The 17,417-nt window shown below is 42.1% G+C and overlaps 1 protein-coding gene across 1 annotated transcript; it reads left to right on the top strand.

The window, feature by feature from the left end:
* The first annotated feature begins 5,681 nt into the window (after positions 1-5,681).
* Positions 5,682-17,368, top strand: LOC110984427 (steroid 17-alpha-hydroxylase/17,20 lyase-like). The gene is made up of 9 exons (XM_022244626.2): positions 5,682-6,290; positions 8,694-8,873; positions 9,111-9,204; positions 11,265-11,423; positions 11,602-11,813; positions 12,329-12,454; positions 13,329-13,568; positions 13,726-13,824; positions 14,731-17,368. Exons 1-9 carry the CDS (start codon positions 6,140-6,142, stop codon positions 14,985-14,987), a joined length of 1,518 nt encoding a protein of 505 aa, XP_022100318.2. The 5' UTR covers positions 5,682-6,139; the 3' UTR covers positions 14,988-17,368.
* Positions 17,369-17,417: the final 49 nt, after the last annotated feature.

Genomic DNA, 17,417 nt, shown 5'->3' with positions numbered 1-17,417 from the left:
TTGTTTGTATGGTTTGTGTCATTTTTGACCGCTGTCATAGCAAGGACATGTTGTAAGTAATCGTAGGTTTAAGTTACAGGAGAAACCAAAGATACCGGTAATCGAGTTCCGATCAAATATTTCGCGAGAAAACAGTGAGTACGTGTCGCAGTTTCCGTCTCCAATCGCAAAACAACTCAAGTTGTCCTAGATGTCTTCAAACCAGTGGCTGACTTGCTTAGCCAGCTCCGGATCTGAGCAGCGCCTGCGCATAATGACGACTTTCTTTACGGGAAAAACGGATATACCGTGTTCGCCATATACAGAGTCGTAGCGGGCACCAACGAGCTTAAACAGGAAATTCCCGCAGAATGTTCAGAAATATTTTACACGACTTCTTAATATGGCCATGTTTCCAACCAGGAGCGTATCGACCATGGGCGTGGGGGAAATGCGGCACCCCCTAGTATAGGTTTTCCCGGCCGAATTAGTTGTAACAGCATCCAAATTCGTGAAAATGCATTTACATTCGAGCGATTTCTCGAAGCCCGTTACTCCCTTGGTCGATTTTCGAAACTTTGCGCATTCAGTTTCGTTTGTGGACGTTCAATCATGCACTTTCAAGGATTCAGTTTAGTAACAGTATGATTCAATTTTACGATGCACAAGCGTCACTCAATTTCGCCCTTGGTGACTGGGAGGTGGATTCCTACCCAAATTTTACTTTCATATCCGTCAATTGGCACTCATATTCGCAATGTTAGCGTTTCAAAGTATACGTACCCTAAGTATTGGAGAAAAGATAGAGTTTCTGTATAATCATGATACGTGTACAGTTCCAGAGACATCTTGATCGCTGGCGATATTTGCCCCGGATCTTTATTATCCCCAACCTTATCATTTAGCTTATAGGCCTAATTGTGTACTTTTGTTCGGTTAAATGCTTATGGGGATAATATCGTGTTGTTTTTTGAAGTAACATATTTCGGATTACACGAAACCAATTTTGTTCTTTCTTTTTATAAATCTTCAAGCAGGAACAATACAAATTACAAAATTACTGCTGAAAAGATTGAGTATTTGGTGATTGTTTTAACAATCATTTAATCAGATAAGATGAATTTGATCATTTCTTTTCTCGTTTTAAGCAGAAATAAATACGGACATTATAGACAAGAGGTTCTCCAATCAAAGTATAAGTTTACCGAGAGAGATTTTTTCTGCGAGTGAAACCGCTCTTCTTCATGACGGAATTTGAATAAATTAGTCAAGCATAAACCATTTCAAATTTGTAAATTAGACTTCGATGAAAAACATTGCACGGATGTCAGAAATGCTTGCCTATTCACGAAATCGCATGCCTTTTACGAGTACCACAGAGTGACCGTGCGAATTTGACTTCTGTTCTTGGGGTTTCTTAAACTGAACAGCGACTCCAACTTTGCTGGTTAACAGGAATTTGCAATGGCGTGCTCATTGAGTTAAATTGAATGGTTATTTTGGCTGATTGAATGTTGATCTGGATCGTCAATCAATTTCGCGCTAAATTGAATGAGCCTGACTTTAATTGGAGCGCCAATCTTAAAAAGTTGGGCGGAAAACCTATAATTAATTCCAGTCGGCAAACAGAGCTTCGGTCGGCAAATGAATCCAAAATTATAACATAAACGATGCTTTTCGTCGGCATTTCTCTTGAAGCATGACATGTAGCATACCACGGATAACTTTGAGAATTTTACACCACACAAAGTTCGCGAACAAGTTTCAAGTCGGCAAATTGACCCTGGCACACCCCCCCTAAGAAAATGCCCTCGGGGTGAGTCCAACCCAAAGTAAATTCACCGACTCTTGTGAGAATCTTTTCGTTGGAAACTTCATATAATCTGATTCAATATAAACAATTTTGAGAGATTATTATTTCTGGTAGCTGCCAGGGATACGTGACAGAAAAGGGGTAAATTTTTCGGATTATTTCCTGAACTGGCAGAAATTTAACCCGTGTCGTTTATTTCCAGTTACGGTTGTCATTATCCGAGAATATTTTCAGCATAAATTGCCTCTCTTTATCCCGAATGTATTAGAAAAAAACTAAGGATTCCTCAACATGTTTTTTTAATCTTCACTTGGGAACGACTTTGATTGTGTTGCTTGTTAAAAAGGGACACAATGCGTCTCAAAATAGAAGGGACAACATAGTCATGACGTCATTTTAGTGATCAATGACTACCTGCTAAACATAGATTTATCATGTGGTGGGGAACCATGAACGTCTTCTAAAAAAGTCTGGACTTACAAGGCCCTAATCAGCCCACATATGCCACTGAAGCAACCGGTGGTCATCTTGTACTGAATACAAAGGTAATGGGGCCTGCTTAGTTCTCACAGAGGGATCTTGTCTGAGAACCGATGATACTGACCATTCTCGTCGAATCAAGGGTCCGATATCATATCATTGTTTATGTGACTAAAATCGGAGGAATGCTTGCAGTCTCCGAAAATAGCCGAAAGAATCCGAACTCGTTGCGTCCACATTCGGAAAGCATTGTTGACGTTCGGATCATTCCGGCTGTGTTTGTGCGCATAATAAGATTGGTGATGATCTGAGGAGGTGCGATTGAAGTTAGGCATGATTGATGGCCGCTACTCAACATGCTGCAAACGAATATAGATGCTTGCCTCAGTCCCAGGCATGGTTGTGTATTAAAACATGGTGTAACCGTACGTAAATAACCTGGGGGCTAATCTGTCTGTCATGTCACTCTTGTCACACCCACCCAGGGCTTTCCTTGTGACCCTTGGCATGTTGCGTCATTTTTATCCGTGGGTGATAACCACTCACTGATCTTTATACATAGGCATGAAATTTAGGAATTGGAGAAATATGGCACTGAACCTCTGGCCCGGACTTCGGACTTCCAATTCTGAGCAATTTGGGTGCAGTCAGGTCCGAAAGTGGCACTCTTTGGCCGTTTTGCAGAGGGATGGTTTTTCAAAATGGCTACATTTTCTTCATTTTAGGGGTGATCTGCTTCTGGTGAAAATTCCTCAAAAATTCATTGGTCAACCCCCTCAAAATTGAGAGGAAAATGAAAGGGGACATGTCGATCATCGTTTTTCTGTGCAGCTTGGACACCTGTGAGAGTTATGAGTATTTTTTAAATAATCCTCAGTAATAAGTGTGAGGATTTATCATTGCTGTCTATGGCAATTTGTTTGTTGTGGTGCACCCTGAGAATTGAAGCGACTGCGCGGCCATCTTAGGCTATTCAATACAAAATGGGAGTTTCCAAGTCACCGGCTTTAGCGTCGTGCATGAATGCACTTTTAATGGACTGAAGTTGCAATTGGAGGCCATTGTATTGAATATCCTAAGATGGCCACACGGTCACGTAAGCAGCTACTGCTAAGCTGCTATGCCTATTCAGAGGTGATACCTGACCTACGAATTTATCAAGAGTTGCCAGAAAATCTGTGGTCAGGGAAACAAGACTAACCGTGCTAAGGTGGATTACAATCAGTGATTCGACTTTGGTTCACCGAACAGTGTGAAACAAACAGGCTCCTAGATATCCGACAGACCCGGAGGCCTGCCCGTTGTTTTACCAAATCAAAAGAACGATGGCAAACGAGCCAAACATTCTACCGATAAGATAGAAAAGCATTGCAAGTACATTTTTTTTACATGACGTCCGTGTAGAGAACCAGTCTGTACGTGCAGCTGTGTTGTATGGTGCACTATTTACGACAAACATTTCTCTCTCTCTCTTGCCTCCCTCTAGGCGACACAACCAGACAACGCAACGGCACGACGGCTCCCTTGCGTCGTGCCATCGGGTCGAACCGTCGCCTTTTTGCCATTTCGTTTGTACGCACACAACGCGTCGCGTCGTGCATTGCGTCGTGCCGTCGCCCGTCGCGTCGTACTGTCGTGCGTTGCGTCGTGCGTCATGTCGTGCATCGCGTCGCCAGCACACAACGCGACGTGTCGTGTGCTGTCGCCCTTTACTTCATGGTGTTTATAGAGGGCGCCTTTACTGTTTTCTTTCATTTCCGTCCACCTTTTTGGCAAAGTACATGCAATTCGCTCTTTGGTGTTGATTTTTCATTGTTTTTATCTCATCGATTCATTAATTGGGATTAATTTGAGTCATATTTTATTGAAAAAATGATAAAAGAGCAGAAGAAAATCCGAATAAGTAGGAACTGCTCTCTCAAAATAAGTGGAAACCGCAAGCTCAGAATTCGTCACTCCTTAATTTCCCAGCCAATGATTTCTTTTGTGTTCTCTCATTTCCGTCCATTGCGCTTGCAAAATACATTCCCTGAGCCGCAGCGTGGATTTTTTCGGGAGGGGGGGGATTGTTTCATCCATTCATCAAATCGAGCTAGTTCTTGTCATATTTTAACGAAAAAAATGAAAACGGGCAAAAAGAAAAACTGCGTATGAAGGTGCTCTCACATAATAAGTGTAACCCCACAGTTCGTCTCTTTTTAATTTACCCGGCTGATCCTAGTTCGAATGTCCGTCCATTTTCTTTTCAAGACCGTTGATGAAGTTCTCATTTGTGGTAGATTTGTAACTTTATAAATATTTCTCTGTGCTCCATGCCAGCAGTTTCCAAGTAGTTCTCCCACTCCTCCAGACAACTTGTCTACAATTGTACGACCGCAAGTTTGACCACGGGTTTAGGTAATTACCATCCAGCCTGCTCTATATTATTACACTCAGAATATTCAGTCTTCGTTCAGTTTAGTCTTCCTCGTTAACTTCATCAGCACCACACTTTCAATGATATTAGTCCGCCAGCGTGTTTCTCAATAAAACACTGTAGATCCTACTACCATTGTGACGGTGTCTTTTCTTCCTCTCTGTTTGGCCTTGCGCTTAATTTCTCATCAGATCCGCATGTTACATTTTTGCAAGCACGTAATAATGATAGATGTATTGTATCTTAGAATGGATTTACAATAATTATTAGAAAAATCACAATTAGATCAGGAAAAGCTAAAACATTGTTGTGGCTGACGTTAATGTTATATATTTCCTGCAGACAATGCCGATTATCCGCGAAGCTCTTTCTGATTACATTTGATCTAAAAAAAGGAAAGAGTTTTCTTCAAAAACTCATTCTTAATGAAAACACAAAGTTTGAAGGAATCCACGAAAAAGAACAACAGAATCAAGGCCTGGTACGGGAAGCAAGCACGGGAAGGGGGAAGGAGATGAAAGAAAACAGAAAAGGCGCCCTCTATAAACACCATGAAGCAAAGGGCGACAGCACACGACGCATTGCGTCGCGTCGCGTTGTGCGTCGTGTCGTGCGTCGCAACTTGCCTCAGGCGACGTGATGCACGACACGACGTACGACGCGACGCACGACAGCACGACGCGACGGGCGACGGAAGGGGCGACGTTTAGGCAGAAAAAATGTAACAAGGAAAGGACCTAATTAAGACGGCACGACGTGACGGGAAAGGGAGCCGTCGTGCCGTCAGGTCGTCTGGTTGCGTCGCCTGGAGGGAGGCAATAGAGAGAGAGAAATGTTTGTCGTAAATAGTACACCATACGACGCAAGGGAGCCGTCGTGCCGTCGCGTTGTGTAGTTGCGTCGCCTGGATGGATGCTAAAGAGAGAGAGAAATGTTTGTCGTTAATAGTACACCATACACCGTAGTTCATACTCCAGCGACATTCAATGGAGTTGAACGTGTTCGACTTTTGCGCAACTTTCAACCTGCATGACGTTATAAAATCGTTTTCTTGTTCGCTTTGAACCGGTCTTTACAGAAAATGATTATACCGTGAGTTGCGAAATCCGCAATGAAAAAGGTGGCGCAAACCTCACAAACAGTTTGTGTCAATCGTATTGGTGCGTTCACCCTGTCCTTTCCTACAGGAGGATTGTCATTCTGTACAAAACTCCCGAGCTTTCTTTTGTAACAGACGCATGGGGTAAATATTGATCTTTGTGTTGAGCTTTGGTAGAGGACAAGGACGATGGTTTCAGATTGTGTAAGCTAGTTCAGTTAGTCAGATAAGGTCGTTCCCGTGTTGGGCGCTGCTGCAGGCACACTAGAGTGCAGACGGTTCCCGTCGACAGCTTCGTCAGTAGTGAAACCATATAGGAAAAGACTCAAGGCCTACGACGTGCGGTGCGGAGATGGCTGTCTTGGAGCTTATAACAGAAAACACAGGCACGGTTTTGCTGTTCGTAGTCACCTTAGTGGTTCTTCTGCTGTACCAGAACGCAAGGAGGCCGGCTGGGTTTCCCCCAGGACCCCCTGCACTCCCCATCATTGGCAACGTACTCAGTAAGTATAGTGATCGACGCTCACTAAGAAATCAGCTGAAACTCCGTACGTACGTTTCCGACCCCTTTCCTCGATTCCTTAGGGCCCCCAAGCGGGCTTTCTTGTCGACACGTAATTCAACCTATTTTTTTTCTGGATGTCATTTTGATCACCTGTGTGGGGGCCGTTGTTTTCTTTGTTCTGTGTAATTTGTCTTGTTAACGTTATATGCGGGGCTGCATACCTGCGGGTATATATAATAGTAGTTTATTTTACTTTTGCAGTCCCTGACCTACATAACTGTTATTTGTCTTGTTATGTATTCGGATTTTCCTCCCTGGTCCCTGCTACTGCTTATATTTTCTTGTGCGTGTGTGTGTTTTTGTTGTTTTTTAATATACTTTTTGCTCAATTTTGCTCTGTCTGTTCTTCTGATGGTCAAATAAATAATAATAATTGTTATGCCCTTTGCACAGTTGTTTTTCCCAAACTGCCTGAGTTGTTCTCCCTTTACACTTCAAATTCCCAAATATTTAAAGGAAGTTATCTGACAGCCACGGGTGGGCCCGCAAAATGTATGGTAACAGTCATTACAAAGTAACATACGAGTAACCGCGGAAGAACCGTTATCTTGCCCTTAGCTGCCCGCACATTGAGCGGAAAAATGTCGGCATCCGTGGCTGCTTGGTAATTTCCCGCAAATAGGGACCTGTTTATAGTGAATACTAACAACTAAGGCTAGATAAACATTTTTTACTTGTTATTTCATTTTATCAGGACCTATTTATTTATTTATTTATTCTGGTTTATTGAACTTTCTCATCGCAGCCCAAGGGCTGAATTGAGGGCAGGTTTAAAAAGAGAAGTAAAAACGTTAGTAAGGAAAACAGAGGAAATTAAAGTAATTAAAAATCACATAGAATTAAGAAATTAAATGACAAAACGCTTAGATAAAAACGAACAGACTAATACTTCACAATTACAAACAGAAAACAAAAACTTGCAAATTTAAAAAAATTCCAACAATCAAAGTTAAAACCGGAGTTAAAAAACTATCAACAATTCAACCCATGCGTGACGGCACTCTTGGGAAGAAAATTAGGGACAACATATCTTGCACGCTATCGATGATTGCGTGCCAGTTCGACAGGCCCTACACGGGTGCAATGACCTTTCAATTGTGGCGCATAATGGTGCTATGTAATACCTGGAGTAATTGGGGCAAGGTTCTCAGGTCAATCGTCAGCGAGGCATATTCAGTTGCGTGCGGAAACCGTGGATGTATATTAAAAAACCTGGACTTGCAACGCCTTTGTATGAAATAGTAGCCAAACAGGTGCCATTTTACCGAGCCAAATACAAATGCGCGGGTTGGCTCACGTCTGTTGACGCCAGGGAGAACAAAAGCGGGCATTGCCGAGCAAGCTTTGTATTCGGTTCGGTAAAATGGCCGCTAGTGGATTCAATGATCTCTATAAGCTGATTAAGGGCATTGCAAGTCCAGATTTTTTTTATAAACGTCTGTGGCTGAAACTCAAGGCATGTCACGCGATGACAGGAGTAAAATTAAAGGCAAAAACAGAAATGGCCTTGTCGTGTTACCATTTTTGTTGGAAAAGTGTCATGAAAGACTCAGGGGAATTTTGCGTTCAAATAACTTTTCCTGCATCATCAAAAACTAAAGACGGCAAGAACTCTGGCAACTCACACGTAGGGCCTAAAACCAGAAATGTAACAAAAGCAAAGACCAAGCATGCACAAACACCCCCTCCCCACTTACCAATCGGATGCACGATAAGCGCAACAGTATCAGACACACTCTAGACATCCACTGCATTTCATCGAATAACGACACCGTGATCGTCAAATTGGTGAGGCCATAACAGAAACTAAATTCTGGAATACGATATATCATATTTATATTCCGGTTTGAATCTTGCTTGCCTTGATGGGCCCCTTCAGGCTTGTAGGCCCTAATATTCTTATAAAGAGTAGGGTTTTTTGGGGGGGGGCAAGAAACAAGTCGACTTTCTGATTACTTTTATGCCTTTAATGTCAATCTTTAGGGTCTTTGTTCTGTCTGCCTCTCTGCAGTGAGTGACTAAAAGGATTACGAATGACGTTCACAAACAGACCTTTGCGTAAACCCAGTAATCCTGTCATATATGTTGCCTGTCTTTTCGTCATTCCCTCATCATTTCCTCCCGGGCCCCCATCATTTCCTCCCCCACAATCCCAATAAAACTTATACTGCCATGTAACATTTCTTGAACCTGGGGCAAATTTTATGGCATCTTAAAAACAAAGGTTGTTAATTTTTCTTAATTGTTGTTAGATGCCAAACTGTCAATTATGTCTTTCATACGGTAGCCTATAGGCCTTCTTGAAAGCACTGAATGCTCTTGTTCTTTCTCTTGTTAAAAGCTTTTCGGTCTTCAGAGCAAATCTACAAGATATTCCAACGGCTAGCGGAGCAGTATGGACGCATATTTTCCCTGAAGCTCGGCAGCTTCTGGGTGATTGTCTTAAACGATGTGGAAGACATCCGTGAGGCTCTCATCAAGCAGCCGATTGCCTTTGCTGGAAGGCCTAATCTCTACACAAGTAACAACATGTTCAATATCCTTAACCTCCAGGGTGTATGTAAAATTGTATAAAGCTTTGAGGCTTGGGGACTGTTAGGGATATTGTATGATATACCTATCGTGTTTTGTCACCCACTTGATTTGAAAAGGAACGTGTTATATGTTTGCCCTTAAATCCCCCGTTAAAATATTCGATTTTAGTCTGGTGCTCTGACGACTGAGTGACTTTTAGTTACATTGTGTTGCACTTGTACAGCAAGCATAGTGACCGATGGATTTCAAGACATTGCGTTCAGCGACTACAGTCCCGACTGGCAACTTCACCGGAAGATCGGCCACGCCGCGCTCAGGTTAGAACGACAAATAGAGGTGGATATGCTATCAGATTATGCATGTGGAACCATATTGTGTCATGTCCCATTATCCCTTAACATGCAGTGTGCAGTGTAGGAAAAATACTCCGAAATTACAGATTCCTTTTAAAGAACAGTATCAAGGTGTCAAACCGTCCGAAAGATAATCACACACCCTCAAGTCGTGTCGAAAATACAGACGTGATGCACAAAAGGCGCTAATGGGTTAAAACAAGAGGAAACGCCGTGTTGAGAGAAGACTGTTAAATGTTGCCGTTTTGGAGGAGCTTGAAAGAAGTAAGGTTAACATAACTGTCAATAGTAATGGCGTATTCCTCATGTTATTTTCTGATGGCAAATACATAATCTTCCTTTACTGCACAGCAAATTTATTGGTCAATGATGATGTTGGGCAAATCCTATTTACCATTTGTTGGTCTAAAATATTGAAAGTTGGGCAATTTATTTATTACTCAACACAGATGGGCACATGCCCATTTCTTTCTGCTCAATCATTGGTCAAAGAATAGTCTTCGGTGCCATTACGCAAATATTGGTCATTGCAAAGGCAAGTGTTGGGCATTGGAATAAACTTGCTCTCAAGTCTCTCTTTCACAAGGAAGTTTAAACACATTTTGCCACTCACAAATCGTCGTATATGTTCATCCAGGGTACTCTTAAGATTGCATGTATTTTAGGGGTGATCATAGATTTCTTTGCTGTTGCATAACTTAAAGTCGGCGCTTACATCACTACCTGCGTGACTTGAATCAAGTCTAGTAATTTTTGACCAACGCTGTGTAGCAAAGTTCCCGCTGACATGGCGCGCCCGCGTGCTGTAAGTATTGCATGACAGGTGTTTTTCGACGGCACGAAGGCGGTCACGGAGTCGACGGAACTCTCAAAACCCCTTCGAATATGAGATCTGGAAAACATTCTCAGGTAATGTGTTTACTGTGAATGTTGTTTCTGGTTACCACAGAGCTGTCTGGGCAAGGGTTGGTTTTCAGTGTTATTGGTTGTGATGACAAAAACCGTATTACATTTCCCCATTCTGTTGCCGAGTTACTCTACATGCTGCATTGCACATGATGCACATCGTAATCACATAGGGCCTAATAATTATAGGCCGACTACTTTACTCTTTTGTGCGACGAAATGTTGGTGAAGACCATCCATACGTATAAGTCTTATGAATGCATTTTGCCTATTCACGGTATATGCATCGTGTTAACGGTATAAGCATGGACTAACTGAAATACACTCCACTTGTAATCCAAGGCCACATTTTCTAAAACATCAGATAGTCTAGGCGTACAGAACTCATACTTATCAAGTATGCTTTATAAATCATGCATGTACAGGCTATATCAGGTTTACATACCATGGCAGGCGCAAGTCCAAAACTTGAAAAAAAATTAACAAAACCAAACATTATATAGCCATTCAAGACAAAGTATATTTTACCCAACAAATTCACCAATTCCTGGTCAATCACATATTAAACAGACTTTTCAAAACCTTCATCGTTTTTTGGTTTCAATTTTTTTCAGTTTTTTTCAGTCAACATTTTTCAGTTTCCTTAAAATTGACATTTTTTCTCGAACTAGCTAGGAATCAATGGGCCCATCAGTGTAAGGACTAGCTTTACTTGGATTTGGATCAATGTAACTGCACATCTAGGCTGTTTCACAGTCCACGATACATTCAATTCATACCTCAAGTAAAACATAAAATCATGAGGACTTGTGCGATTTTAACACCAATGATGGGCCCATGATGAATGATCAAAATGTCACAAGTTAGGTTTTAACTAACAGTCGTACCCAAGCTTGCTCAAGATTGCTAAGGATCATCTGAATCTTGCATAAATTCTTAAACAGTATTCAAAGGTATACATTCAACATGTCAATCAGACTGGCTTTACATCAATGTTAATAAATGATTTCGTTGTACAAACTTTGACCACTTCGATTTGCAGTGTGCAAATACTTTTCTGCCGTGATTATTGCTGCAATATAGCGAGGGTTTCTGATTTTGTTTTGTTGATTCCTCAGACACTTTGCAAGTGGTGAAAAGCTCAACAAGCTTGTGCACAGTGTGCTGCCTGGCTTCGCCAAGGTACTAGACCAATCGGCGGGCAAGCCTTTGGATCTGAAGGATGTCATTGATCGGAGCATCTACATAGTTCTGGCTAACATGTGCTATGGGAAAAGGTAGTGCAAACAAAACGTATTATTACCACTGCTGGCTATCCTATGGCTGCTCGTCTGCCCGTCCGAGCTTTAGGATGCCTGAGACTTATGCAGATACTCATGTTGGCAACATTGTGATGACAGATTTATTAATAAGCTTCGTTTCCCTGAACCTTTTTTCCCCACTGGTGCCGTGCAGTCACGATTTTGATGACCCATTCCTCACCAAATGGTTTGCCCTGAACAAGCGAGCACAGGAACTCGTAGGGGGCGGACTTCCACGTGACTACATCCATAGTCTTAGGTATCTGCCTCTCTCTTCACGGGAGAAACGAGTGAAGGAGCTTTCCAAAGAAAGCTTGGATTACATATACGACGAATTCAAAGGTCATCGTGACTCTTTCAGTTCAGGTATGACATCAAGCACTACATGTACTATTAAATAATCTTGATATACTATTACTACGGTCCGAGTAAGGTGGAGAAAATCATCACGGCACGCCATGTATTTCGCAAATACTGGCTCTAACATGCAAACAAATATGATTAAATTAAAAGCATAACGGCATATGTTGAATGGCACTTTCGTAAATTTATTTCAAACTTATAACTGATATATTACAAGCAAACTATCATTGATACATTGAATTTCAATCAGAGCTTATTTCATTATTTAACCGGTGGGCGTTTAGATATTAAGTCATATTATTTCACAATTGACTCTTCGTCAGCCACGCTCGTCCGCAGTAAGATATCCCCGTGCCAAATTAGCTCATAACTATAACGCACTTTGTTCAGTTTGAAGTTTGCTAGTGACATCCATAAGCCTCGTTTGTGTGCCGCCATATACCAATGTGAAAACACTTCAGCACGATTGTGGAAATTTGACTGTGGGTTCTTTTGTGTCATTGCTTTTATCCAACAAGATAACATAAGAGATTTGTTCGATTCGCTGATCGCCGCCCAGCAGGAAGACGCAGCGGAGACTGGATCAAACGCTAATTTCCTGACAGACACAAGGGTTATTCAAACAGTTGCAGATTTGTTTGGAGGTAAATGCATGGTTCTGTATATTCCTGCTTGCTATGATGACCTGACCAAGTGCGATCCCTGACTCGCGGTTAATGTTCGATTCATGACGTCACATGGCTGGCGTGCTTAGCAGTAAAGTGAAAATGTCTCATTCAGACCAAACGTGATTCCAGCGAAATCACGCTCCTCGCCCCCTCCTTATTATGGGGGAGGGAGGGTACATTACTGAACAGCGATGCAACAAAACCTTTTTAGTTTTTTTGTCTTTTCAGTCGAACGGATTGGGGCAAATTATATTGTGCATTATGCCCAGCACCCAGTGCCCAAACCAGGGCAACCCAAGCACGTTTACATTTGTGTACATTCGAGCGAACTTTATCGTATGCGCCAAACAGTGCGCGCTGTGCACCCCAGACATTCAGCAGTGCCTTCTGTTCCTTCGTGAAATTAAAACAGCCCGGCCGTGTTTCATTCCTTTGCTCAATCGAGTTTTACAAATGTCCAAACCAGTTCTCAATGGCGCATAATTCAGTAACATGAATTCCAATATTTGTGTATGGTGGGTGTTTATGCAAAAATACCGAGTTGCGAACTGGAAACGGATAGAGTTTGACACTTTCTGATGAGAATTTCATGTGTGGTGTAGTAGACGCAAATTTTCAGCTGTATTACTGTATTTAAGCTGTAATTGTTCATAAGCAGTTTGAAATCTCATCCCACATCAACAGCCGCGTAGGTATTATATACTAGATCTGACCAAAAATATGCACCATCGTAAAGGTGTATGGGAAATGTCCGGCATGAGATGCCCTCCTTTCAAGATGATATGAATACAGTGAACTAGGGCAAAGCTGTCGAATAAATTTCCTTTTGTCGATGTCTTTGTCTGAGAAGCTGGTACTGGCACGACGATTCCAGCGCTGTACTGGGCAGTCGCCGTCATGATTGAACATCCTCAAATTTTGGAGCGTGTTACCAAAGAGATAGATACAGTCATAGGTCCAGACCGTCTACCGTGCTTGTCAGACCGAAGCTCTATGCCCTACACCGAGGCAACCTTGATGGAAATCAACCGATACGGGGTGGTGTCGCCCATTGGATTGCCCAAATCGGTTACCAAAGATACAGTCTTTCGTGAGTATGCAATACTTTATTAATCGATGAATAGATAAACGCTTCTTTTCCCTGCACAAATTCGAAAAGCAATACGTTTAACTTACGACAGGTCTTAGTTGGAAACTTTTAATCTTCATTTTCTTTACTACTGCTACTTTATTTTTGTTGCTGGTAGGTGGCTTTACCATCCCTAAGGATACCATGGTTGTGCTCAATGTGTGGGCAGTGCATTATGACCATAAGCACTGGGACGAACCGAATAAGTTCAAACCAGGTGAGAGTATAGAATTCAGACTTGGAATGCCTGTAATCTTTGTTTGCTGCATTAATTTCTCATTTGACCACTTATTCACTCTCGTAGTATCCTCATAGCTTTGTTACAACTCTTTTTTGTTTTAGTTAAGCCAAATTTTCCGTGTTTGGTTTTGTGCACATCCGTTTTCAATACTTGCCCGGTACCGTGTCTGCCATCTTGTTCAACACCGTGTTCAGTACATTTTCTCTGGTAGCCAGGCAAAATACCCAAAAGTTCGTTTATATCCGAGCTTGGCCGTTGCTGTATCTGAGAATAAAGGACAATGACGCATCATTTTTAGTGATTTCATGGTTTTGTTCTATGAGTCTACATGCACATACCTGGCTTATGCCGCAGCCGCCAGTCAATGACCCAAATTACTATTCCCGTTTTGTGCCTTCAAATGTTGGCAACCACGTGTGCCACGTCGCAGCATGCAGACTGGGCAGAGTCTAGCACTCGATTTGATGTCCATTATCAGCCATGTGTTGTATTAGTGTGGGTGTCCTGTGGAATTATATTACCATGCAGAGATATCCCGGAGTTTTTGTCTGGTGACCATGCATAGTGACAAGCCTCTGTAAATGTGCAGATGTACTGAAGTTAGGTCATCATGTTCCGACGAAGTGTATATCCCTGGACATTCTAAGCCAACCTCGGACTAGAAAATGTGAAACCCTTTTCGAATCATGAGCTTATGACGGATGACGTCTGCTTTCTTACATGTACACTTTCCTCCCAATTCCTCTAGAAAAGTGCACTGTAAACAAAGTGTGACATTGCCAGTTAACGTGCAAGTTGAAATAATGTATATACCACTGAGATTGCTCAACGTTGGCTTCAGGATGCATGTCACGGCATTGTTATATGGTACATTTTCACCAGAGCGCTTCCTGGACGAGAGCGGGACCAAGCTGGTCAAGCCGCCAGCCAGCTTTATGCCCTTCGGTGTCGGCCGTCGCTCCTGCATCGGGGAGAACTTCGCTAGGGGTGAGATCTTCATCCTCTTCTGCTGGCTAGTCGGCCGCTATTCCTTGTCCAAGGTGCCAGGAAGGGAGGACGAGTCGTTACTCACACTCGACCTAAAAGGACCGCTTAACCATGAACCCCGCCCGTTTGAAATCATCGTCAGGAAAAAGTGAGCGATGGAAAATTTGTTCTTAGGTACGTAAGTTAATGAACGCTCAACACCGTGAATCAGTATCACCGCTTATTAAATCTAGTCAAAAACTTAAAATGTGTAATTTTTAAAATTATATTGTACATTGTGTCCGCTAAATTCACATTTTCCAAAGGTTTATACTTCGTCTGAAAGTTTGTTTCGTCCTCATCCATATGTTACTAGCAAATCGTATTGTGGTCATACATGACTGATCAGAGTCAGTCTGAATTGATGGTGCCAAGTCTGCTTTTCTTACGAGACGTGGTGAGCTCTGTTGCACATTTTTAGGCTTTTCAAATTTCGATCTGTTGAAAAACATTGTTTTCAAGCTCCATTTACATATTCGCTGGGGAATAAACATATTAGCAGAATAAGCCCTCTGTGCCCAGTCTTGTCATTAAATACGTCCTTCATTTCTTGTTCCACTGCCTTCACTGCATTACCAATCATTCCCCTCTGCAGTTGCTTCATCTTCCATAACCATTCTAACGTGCAGGTCGTCAATATTCCCAGGTGGAGAGGTATAACATGGACAGAAAATACAACATAGGTACCTAGTTTGGCGACTCAACGGTGTCTAAACGTAGGAACTCTGTCATTTAGAGTTCCTTAGCCAAGTGTCTCACTTCATGAGAGGACGCCCAACGTTTGGCCCATCATACTCCATTCTCTCCCTCCAAGTTTATTTTTGGAACAGCGTACACTGAAAATCTCCTTTGGGTTAGCTAAAAGTGTACAGCATAGCCTACTCCACATGTGTTCTGCTTATCGTGCTCGAACAAAGTAAGCTTCAGCATCACTAAATCGAATTATTTGTGATCAACTGGAAAGAAGACGCCAAGAGCTAGGGCTTGGAGACGAAGATTACACTTTTGGAAAATGTTCATTAGTTACTGAGCAATTTACCAGTTTCTTTTTATCATGACGCTCTGTACAAGTCGACTAGCTACAGCACTTGTACGTATCCACCACGTAGCACAGTGCCAATGCCGCCTTTAAAGCACTACATTATAGTCTGGTTCTTATTGATAGGTCAACACAAAAAGTAGTGATATTATATATTTGACATAATTTGCACAGACTGTTACGATAACCTTTATTCCATTTATTTTCACTCTTTGAGAATATAGGTTATTTGGCAGATGTCGAGAGGCACTCCTCTCAGCGATGGAGATGATTTTATCGTTTTAAAACCGTTCATACATGTACACGAAACAATAAAGTAAATTTTATATCTGTATCTTTACATATACAATTATATTTTCTCATATGACACGAGTGTGCTTCATGACTTGAAAACGTCATTTCTGGCGCATCACTCAACAGTCTGATAATTTCATGACAATTACTAACAATTCGCTTCTGGTTACGTCCTCAAACTTTCAAGTCAGTCTGACTTGAAATTTAGTCTGACTTCAGTCTCTGGGCATGTGAATACTTAACGCTTTATATTAGTCTTTAAGATAATTTCTTATTCGCATTAAATCGTATAGTAGGTGTAGGGGTATGTAGGCCGTGTCCGAAACGGGCTTCCAGGGCTACGGCTAGGTCTATTGTCTACACGTCTCCACGTATTTCCAATGAAGTGAAGACCTAGACCTAGCTCTAGACAAGAGATTCGGATGCAGCCTTAGATTGTGTCCTTTAATTTGTATAAATTGTAGACAGAGTGTGCCTTGGCTGCAACCATGGTGACCGAACGAGTGTCTGAAAGACCTAACTTTCTGGGGGGGGGACTCGTATACACTTTTTAATTACAAGATTACGTTAGTTCTGTGTAGTGTAAACACAGAGCTGACATGTTATATTTGTACCATGGTGAAAACACTTTTAAGAGCCCTGGGGTTATCTTATCTCATCTGGGGTTAAAACTTGAACGTGTTCTGCGAATAGTTGCGCACGCGCACTCACTCTCTCTTTCCACGTTTCTTCGAGACAACTTGACCGAGAGTTTGCTCCGAAATTGCCATAGATTTTCAGGGGTTTTGGACCTTCGAAAGTGTTATCTGGAGGCGGTGGCTCATCTGCATTTATTCAGGTTTAGCCTGGTGAAGGTTGCACGTACATGAACATGTGTACTGGTACGGAGCCCATCGCTGCATGCACCGGGTGGAGGCTGTCTAGCTGAACAGCTATAGTTGGCCTGAGAGAGGGAGCTGCGTGCTGAGAACTTATTTATCCGGTCCGGGGGAATAAGAATTGGATTTGACTTGGATTTGTTTGATTTGATTTGAACCTGGTTTTGAGCCTTATTTTAACGGATTTGAAGGGGATTTGGCTAGAGTTTGCAAGATTTGCACCTGGGTTTGATTGGGATCTTAACAGAACTTAAACAGGAATAAAACTTGGACTGGGGCGGCACATCTTTGTAATTATTGTCGTCATTTATTTTGGGGTCTTTCAACTGTCT

Source organism: Acanthaster planci, linkage group LG02, assembly GCF_054643075.1.
Source record: "Acanthaster planci isolate LZ-2023a linkage group LG02, COTS_SCS, whole genome shotgun sequence".
Classification (NCBI taxonomy): domain Eukaryota; kingdom Metazoa; phylum Echinodermata; class Asteroidea; order Valvatida; family Acanthasteridae; genus Acanthaster; species Acanthaster planci.
The sequence above is the reverse complement of the archived record's forward strand: the minus strand, read 5'-3'. Positions and strand labels throughout refer to the sequence as shown.

What these genes read in the sequence shown, in the direction of transcription:
- LOC110984427 (XM_022244626.2), top strand. Translation starts at nt 6,140, where the DNA reads ATGGCTGTCTTGGAGCTTATAACAGAAAACACAGGCACGGTTTTGCTG. An exon ending in AGTTGCAGATTTGTTTGGAG is followed by an intron (nt 12,455 to 13,328) that starts GTAAATGCATGG and finishes TTGTCTGAGAAG; the next exon opens with CTGGTACTGGCACGACGATT. An exon ending in TACCAAAGATACAGTCTTTC is followed by an intron (nt 13,569 to 13,725) that starts GTGAGTATGCAA and finishes TGTTGCTGGTAG; the next exon opens with GTGGCTTTACCATCCCTAAG.